General features: G+C 36.4%; 1 protein-coding gene across 1 annotated transcript in view; it reads left to right on the forward strand.

Moving 5' to 3' along the window:
• LOC107084231 (receptor tyrosine-protein kinase erbB-4-like) overlaps positions 1-9,012 on the forward strand; it is a 367,984-nt gene that overhangs the window by 262,997 nt on the left and 95,975 nt on the right. Inside the window, exons 17-18 of the mRNA XM_015373962.1 lie at positions 1,373-1,417; positions 8,290-8,422. Of these exons, the coding sequence (XP_015229448.1) occupies positions 1,373-1,417; positions 8,290-8,422 (178 nt within the window). The remainder of the gene's footprint in view (positions 1-1,372; positions 1,418-8,289; positions 8,423-9,012) is intronic.

The raw sequence follows: 9,012 nt of genomic DNA on the forward strand, positions 1-9,012 counted from the left end.
TGTGTGATTACCCATCCATCCATCCATCCATCCATCCATCCATCCATCCATCCATCCATCCATCCATCCATCCATCCATCCATCCATCTGTCTACCCATCTTCCATCCATCCATCTACCAATCTATCTATCATCTATCCATAAACCCATTATCGATCCATCCATCGAGCCATCGATCCATCCATCCATCCATCCATCCATCTGTCTACCAATCTTCCATCCATCATCCATCCATCTACCAATCTATCCATCATCTAGCCATAGACCTATTACCCATCCATCCATCCATCCATCCATCCATCCATCCATCCATCCATCCATCCATCCATCCATCCATCCATCCATCCATCCATCCTCTAAATTGACTTAAAAATAAACTGAATAGTCTGTAAATCAGAATCGGTAAAAACGTGGGAACCAGAATAAACATTAAATGACGTATCTGGGCATAAAACAAGCAACATTGGCTTTTCTAATATCATCGACCATGTAAACTAAACTATAATGCAAAGACAAGAATAATGGCAGTACAATCAGGTGTGGATTTTTGCCAAGAAAATTACTTGAATTGGACAGATTGACCCAACCCCAATCAATCAGAAATGTTGGGAACAAACAAGGAAAAAAAGCTGTTAAGCAGAGAAACACTGACAGAACCACTTTATCTTTCCCTAACATAGGCAATCACTCAGTTATATAAAAGCACTGGCATAGAGCTTAAAGATGTTTATTACAAACTTAAAATTAAGAAAAGCCTTGTGAAAAGCTTTTTTTTCCCTCTGTGTGATAACATTATTATTTAATAAAGAACAGTGTAAAATGAGCTAAATAAAGCCACTGTCAGAGGAATGTCCTGCACAAAAAGGCCCAGCAGAAAACTGTGTCACACCAGAACATATTAATCTAGAAGCCACCTACACCGACCTGACAGCGTATCTGCACCTCGAAAACAACATCACACTCTGTACTTTTCAGCAGCATTTCTGGGGTTTTTTTTAGGAAATACACAAAGGAGGATTATATCACCTCATTCCTGGATACTCTAAATAATTTGATTTAGCTGTGGATGGTATTTACAGTCATACATTTTTTCTATATCTGGTGATGTCGCTCAGCTTATACAGTGTGACAGCTTTATGCCGACTAGTTTTCTTAGACCACAAACCCTTTCAAATATGGAACAAAACAAAAACAGTGCCCTCGAGCCCAAATACCTCTTCCCTGTCACCTTGACAAGTGGTCAGCCATTTTTCTATAGCCCTCCCCTCAGCGGTCCACAGACCCCTGATTGACGTAAAAGAAAGGCAACATGAGGTCTGCTCATAACCTGTCCCTGATTTAATAGCGGTTCTTTGGGGTTCTCTTCCCTGCAGGTGCATCGGGCCAAGACTCCAAGATTGCGTCGGGATGATGGACAGGTAAGCAATCTCCAGATACATCCGCCGACGGTGATCTCGCCGGCTGGAGAGACCACCGTCAGGTTCTGCCAGAACTTGTTAAAGTTCCTGTTAAAACCCTTTTCCTCTAGATGCTCATTAACAGAAGGGTGATGTGACCTAGAAATATTTTGTATGCTTGCACCAAACTTGGTGCCTACTGAGTAAAGCAGATTTCTAGATTTTTTATACCCAAGGCTTTACTCCACCCAAAATAAAAAAAAATAATAATAAAACAATAACATTAAAAAAAGGGCTAAAAGGGACAGGGATTTTACTTTTTAGCTTTTTTTTTTTTAACCAAACTTGTGTTAAGTCAGAAATTAGAGGAAAAACTGTTTCACATTTTCAAAACATTCACGTTTTCTGATTGCAGAGAATTTCTGCGATGTCGAAGTTCTGAGTTCTAAGTTTTTCTTTAAGCCATTGTGAAATTATTGTGGACTTGCTTGATTTCCACTTAAATTATTCAAGTATGCCAATGACTTGGATGGCGTATGCAACTGCGTCTGCCTGAGAAAGATTAACCTGGACTTCAAATAGCATTGTTACAAAAATACCTATTTTGAAATCTAATATAATTATTACTGGCAATAGATATTTCCCAGAATGACTGTTTCGCCACAGTTTGATTCAGTATCTCATCTTTGTTCATATTTCACACAGCCACCGGAAACAGAAATTTACTTCAATCCAACTGCAGGCCACCAGTCGATCAGAATTTAACCACTATGGTCTTTACCACGCTGGACCTCATGGCAAATGTTCTCTTCCTTCAGGCAAAAAAATACAGCTTTTGTCCTCTGGGGGGAGCTAAAACCAAGCAAAACTTAAAGTTCTTTATTACTCTATTAAACTCTGCAAATAAACCATGAAATAATTGTCAAAATTTTGAATCTAGTTGTCATTGATGTCATGATTGGTTTAAGCGATCTGACCCACGTGCAGAGAACCACTCAGAGACCAACGGAAAAAGTTTAACAGGTTTATTAAATGTTGGTGACTAACTCAGTGGAACTCAGTGGATTGGTCAACCAGAACTGGAAAGTCTGAAAGAAAGATCACAGTGATCAGTTCAGGGACCGTAGGAAATTTGACTTGAGGCTTGAATATTACTGGAGAGGACTCAAGTTTGAAGGGGCTCTTGTCAATCCTTGAATCCAGCTTGTGGGGGTTAATCAAGAGAAGAGGGAACTCGTTGGAGGGCGGACGGATAGACAAGTGTTGGACCCAGAGGAGTAAAGGAGCGGACTGTCACTTGGATTTCCGATGAGGACTTGAACGGATCATGTGGAGGTTTTCCCCTGCTCAGCGTGAACTCAGTTAATCCTTCCAGGGGGAGAAGGTCCAGGTATCCAGTAACTCAGGAAGGCTTCCTGCGGAAGAGCAAAGACAAAAAACTAGATAAGACTCAGAGAAACAAAGCTTAGGTTAGACTCTGCTAATCTCAGCTTGGCTAGAGTACCCAAAACTGGCAAACACTCTGGTGTCGAGGAAGTGACAGCCCACTGCTCTAATACTCCTCCAGTAATTATACAACAAGCCACAGGTGTGCAGAAAGGACCAACGAGGACAGGGCACCACCTGGTGGTGGAGAGAGAAAAACACACAAACAACCCACACAAACTGGATTCCTAACAATTAAACATTCTAATATAAAAAAATAAGTTTTGATTAAGTTAAATTAGATAAGTTATTTGTATAATTTATGATACATTGGGCATTTCACTTCTCTACATGCATCTACTAGTATGAATCAGGATTTTCAAGGACAAATATATCAAATGATGATGTAGAGGTCTCAAATATCCATGTATCAAATATGATACACTTGGTGTAAAAAGCTTACATTTCTATGTAGCCATGTATTTCTTTTTTAATGGCAGCCTATAAATCAAGTCTAAAGCATACTTTGATTAAATTGAAACAAATTCTTTCTTATTTCATTGTATTGAATCAGATTAAACTCTATTGTATAGTAATATCATTGATACCATATGTTTCATATTTGATGCATGAACTTTGAGATCTCTACATTATCATGTGATATTTTTGTTGTTAAAAACTTAACTGATATAACCAGACACATAGAACAGAAAATCTATATTTCATTGTATATAAATCAAAAATCTTTAATCGCAAACGATACAAATAAAAACTTTTTTTTTGTTTAAAAAAAGAAACAGTTTTTGTTCATATTTTAGGCCTTTGAATTAACTTGTTTCTTCTTCTTATTATTATTATTATTATTATATTGATTTAAATCACATTTTAGCTGATAGAATTGTATGATATCGCATCATATTCTTTATTTTATGGAATCTGATTAAATAAAATCATATCCAGCCTAATTGGTTGGAATTAAATTGTTGGAATAGTTTCGTTTAGCAACATATTACACTGAACTGTATCCTAATATCTAATTTGATGTGAAATCATATAAAGTTTACATTCTAATTTCTGTTGAAAACCTTATATAGGACTAGATATTATGACTTTAAATCAAATTCTATTAAGTCATATCACATTTTATATTATCGTTGAATCTAAATATTAGATAATAGAAAGTAACTGCGTAGTTACTCTGACTAGTAACTAGTATATTTGATGGGCAGTGACTGAATTACTGACTTTTTTAGGCAAGTAACTAGAACTACCGTAGTTACTCTGTTACAGTAGTGTAGCGAACACTGGTGAAATATCAACGGAAAGATTTTAAATTTGATATACACAAGGGATCATCTACGACATCTGATTAAAAATCAATCAGTCACCGCAACATTTGATTTCCCTTTGGTATAAATAAAGTATTTTTGAATTAAGCTGTTAATTTGAATTGAATATGATTCTAAAAGCGAAATGACAGATGAGGATGATTCTGAGACCACTCTTTTCTCTGAGTTTTTAAAACAGCCTTATCTCTTCTTTCGCATCTGATGAACCAGTGCTGCTTCTCCTTAACTTCCTCCTTATTTCCGGAGTCTTTTCTCTCGCCCACTTCAGTCCTAACCTTTTGGGGGTTTTTTCACTGCCAGGTCGAGTTCTTTTTTTCTCGTAAATCTTTTTACCAATGTTTATCTTTATTTTTTTTCCTGTAGACGACCTTCCTGTCTTGGTTTCTCTCCATCCAAATCCCCCAAACTTCAGCATTACCTTTGAAAATAATTATGTCTGAACTTGGAGCCTGTTGCTAAATTTCAAGCTTCCGCTACCTTAAGTTTATCACCATCGATGTAGCAGATGCGGCGACACCTTGCGCCGCCGTAGCAAAGAGGGACCAGTATCTTCCATTAGCTGCTAAGGGCTTTTACAACTGATCGACTTTTGATCTTTAGAAATTGAGGCAGGAAAGTTCTGGCATTTGAAGGAGGGTGAATATGGAGCAAAGAGGAAGAAGTGGAGAGGATTTGTAGGGACAAAGACCAATGGAAGGGCAGGATTTAATAATAGCCTAACAGTACCTACAAGTGCAGTTGCTGTATAAAATGGCAAACGCATTAGTGGTGTCATTAGGGATGAGAGAGCGCTTTTAACACGCAACCTTTTTACATTTCCTCAAAGCTCATTTTTCCTCATATTCAGGGGGAGAAAAAAAAGCTTTTTATAAAAGGAAAAGGTGGTTTTGATAGCTTGATAGCTCACATTTTTCTTCACCTGAGGAAAAGAAAAATAACAAAAGTTTAAGTTGTATTTGTAGCCGATTCAGAATGTTGGTTTAAACACAAAGAATAGTAGGGGGTGGGGGTATGAAAGCTGTGAATCGTCCACAGAGGTAGGCAACATAAATATGTGATGTCAGACATCCTGTCTTGGCCTGTTAGAATAGGATCATTCTTCTCTTTTTCCTGAATATTTGTTCCAAATATTTTTGCAAAGCCTTTCACCTTAAATGGTTAAAATGTTAGTTTCTTTCAGCAATTAGTAAAAGAAAATAGTAAAAATCTCAATATAGTTGGATGTAGGTAATACTGTATAGTGTAGATGATATACGTAGTTGAAGTGGTATTTAAAGAATTAAGTTAAATAATTTCCAGAAATGAGTCCTAAGTGTAACCAGCGTCTTTCTGTTTTAGCACAGAATTATCAATATGATTCTTACTTGTGAAATGCAAGAATTTTAAGACAAGGAATTAGAAATTATTTATGCTAACATGCTTAAACAAGAAAAATGTATTCTGATTTACAAGCAAAAAGATTACTAAAAAGGATTCTATAGTTTTCTACCATATATCTAAATATCTGATTCCAAACACATTCACACCCTCTTATATTTGCTTAAGATCCCATAGTGGGTCTTATCTTCATTACTTGTTACAAGCCTGCAGCAATACCCTCACTGAATTTCTTACATTTCCTCTAATTGGAATTTGCTGGGCTTGTTTAAATAAGTTGGTTTCCTTACATAGAATTTCCTTTTAAGTTTAGTTTATACATTCTTGATAGGGTTAAAGTTGGGGTGTTGTAGTTTTTACATCCCTTTTTCACTCTCTTTGCCCTGATCTTTTAATTCCTGCAGCAGATTTACATTAAACATATAAGAATTATGTGAGATTAGAAATAGAATTTAACACTTTATTTTAACTATCTGTCATGATTTGGTGTGGGATTGAGGACCCAAATGCAGAGGCAAGTAGGCGGAGGTGAATTTAGGTGGGTTTAATGAGGTTAACAGGAACTGAGGCAGGAATCAAAAAATCCAACAGAAATAACAACGAACCAGAACCAAGGAGATATCAGGGGAAAACCAAACTCTAGGAGCCAGGGAGAGACAAGGTAAACAGACAGACGTTAGACGAGGATCCAGCAAACAGGAACTGAAGAGGGAGGGCTTTTAAAGGGGACAGAGACAAAGAGAGGGCTAACGAGGGAATTGAAAACAGGTGAGGACAGAGCAGAAAACAGAGCAAGGGATAGAGGACACAAGAGGGCAGCAGAGGACAACAAATGGAAAACCAAGACTGTGACACTATCTAGAGAAAATGGCACAAAATAAGCACCAAGCCTCCTATTCAAAGGTCCAAGAGCATAGATCTTTGAGATTCTGTAGCTTTTAAAGTAAGTAGACTCACTTCCTGTGTGTGCTACCTTAGCTATACATGTATGTGCCACAGACAGGGTGTCATTGTTTAACAACAGATGTTTCCTATTTACATGTGCCCAATTTAAACATGGCTTTATGTCAATGAAACAATTAACTATGAGCTTTTTACATATCACATTTTCTTCACTTCAAGCCTAAAACCAGCGCTTGCTTATGACCAATGAAAATGTTGTTGCCAAGTCCTGCAGACCAATAAAATTAGATTTGAAAAAATCAAGAAAGAAAAATGATTTTTTTATATATAGAAAACAGCAAAATGACTCTTAAAACTAACAAAAACACAAACTTTTTATTAAGTTTCTCGAAATTTTATTTCTAGTTTGCATGAATTTTAAGTTTAGCTAACAAATGTTCTTTGATTGCAACAATAATGAATCAAAATTAGTGTTGCACCGATACCGATACCAGTATCGGACAGGGCCCCGATACTGCACTAAAATGATGGTATCGGTATCGGCGAGTACCAACAAATAGGGCACTGATACCATTTTGAGAGCCATAAGTTTATTCAACTATTGTCACCCATTCCAGATAGGCAATAAAAGTTCTATTGGATTCTCTTTGTATTAGTCTTCTTCTTGCTTCACAAAGTTAGGCAGCACCTTGACAAAGCCAAGATGGCAATTATTTTACATCCAAGTAGTCTGAAGTTCTTTTATATATACACACACACACATTAATTTCAAACAGATCATATCGGTATGGTATCGGTATCGGCCAATACTGCACAGCCAGGTATCGGTGTTGGGGCCAAAAAATGGCATCGGTGCAACACCAGTCAAAATTCACTCTATAAATAAGTTTGTTCATACCATATTCAATACAAACTAAGATAAACATAACACCTAAAATAATCAAAAGATGGACTTAAATTGCTTTTAGAACAATTAACAAATCATTTCTGATCATTTCTGTTCATTTTAAGATCAGTGACAACAACAACAAAATGCACAAATCAAAAGTAAAAAGCGTTTTTTCAATCTTAGAAAGTATTACTAGTGTATCTTTAATCATCGAAGTGTTTTATTCTCTATGTTCTCAGAGTATTTAAAGCTCTGAAATATCAGATTAAATGGATATTAACTGATCAACTACAGTTAAAAAGCAAAACTCTTTAGCAAGTCTTTTTGATTCCGGCTGAGAATCAAAGGAGGCATGTATTTGGTCCAAGATTCTTTGAACCCAAATCCTACTACGGGGAAAACAAACCCTGTCGTCACAATCCGATCTAAGGGGACTTTCTTCTGCTGCAAACATTGTTTACAAGCTGCAATTCTTGCTATAGGGGCTGCTGCCTAAATCTTCCCGTTTCTGTTCTGCTTGCTCTTTATCTTAGATCTTAAAGAAAAAAAAAAAGTTAAAATCTCCCTTCAAACATTAATGATGTGTTTTTTGCTCTCCAGCGCAAAGCAATTTCTAACTACGTTTCCAACGAGATTTGCAGACACCTTTGTATGTCTGCAAAGAAACTAATGCAAAAATATTGTGCTTGCGAATCAAAGTTCAGCTCTTAAAGCACACAACAAACAGCAGACCCCTGATGATATTTTAAGATGTTGGTTCTGAAGAATCAAACCTGATGAAGCTAGAACTCTTAATTTAAGTTTGGAGACAATAAATTCTTTCTTTATGGTTGAAGAGGTTGAAGATCATCATTAGGGGTTAAGCTGATCTTTGTTTAGTTTAACTGCCTTACCACGTATTGTTATTTATGTGTTTTTTTTTGGTTGCCTTTCCACTAATTCTCATCCAGGACGCCTCTAATAGCAGCTGGTGTCATTGGGGGCTTATTCATCATCATCATCTTGGCGCTTAGCGTTGCCGTTTACGTTCGGCGCAAGAGCATCAAGAAGAAGAGAGCCTTGAGACGCTTCTTGGAGACAGAGGTAAGAGTTGAGTCCATAAAGACATAAAATGTTCACTTCAGCAATGATAGCTAAAGTAAAAAATTTGCGAGTGAAACAGTGAGACTTCAAATGTTCACTAAAACCTTACAGTTTAATGTTACTGACATGTTTTGACGTTGGTATTGTTGCTATTTTTGCCCACAGTTTTTATGAATATTTTGCGTTTTCTATGCTGGTGAAGATTCTCAGTCATCCAGGTCATACTCATTCCAAAAAAGTAAAAAAAAACAGTGCGTTGGACTTTGTTTCCAAGTTTGAAGATGTTTCGCTTTCCATCCAGCAAGCTTTTTCAATTAAAAAAGAATTGAATTTTCAATATAAATTGAAAAAGTTTCCTGGATGGAAAGCGAAACATCTTCAAACTTAGAAATAGTTTTTTTTTTTACTTTTTTGGAATTTTACATCTTCGTTTATCTGCAATAATGAGAGTCAATAGATTAAGTTTCAGCCATATATTAAAAAGGCTATCCTACGGAAGAGGATTAGGGCCACTAAAAAAAAAAATAAGTTAACTGATTTTTACATATTATTTCAGTTTAGTGTGGGAAAAAAGTCAGAATTCTGACTTT

Source organism: Cyprinodon variegatus, unplaced genomic scaffold (genome assembly GCF_000732505.1).
Source record: "Cyprinodon variegatus isolate N-32 unplaced genomic scaffold, C_variegatus-1.0 Scaffold95, whole genome shotgun sequence".
In the NCBI taxonomy this organism is placed as follows: Eukaryota; Metazoa; Chordata; class Actinopteri; order Cyprinodontiformes; family Cyprinodontidae; genus Cyprinodon; species Cyprinodon variegatus.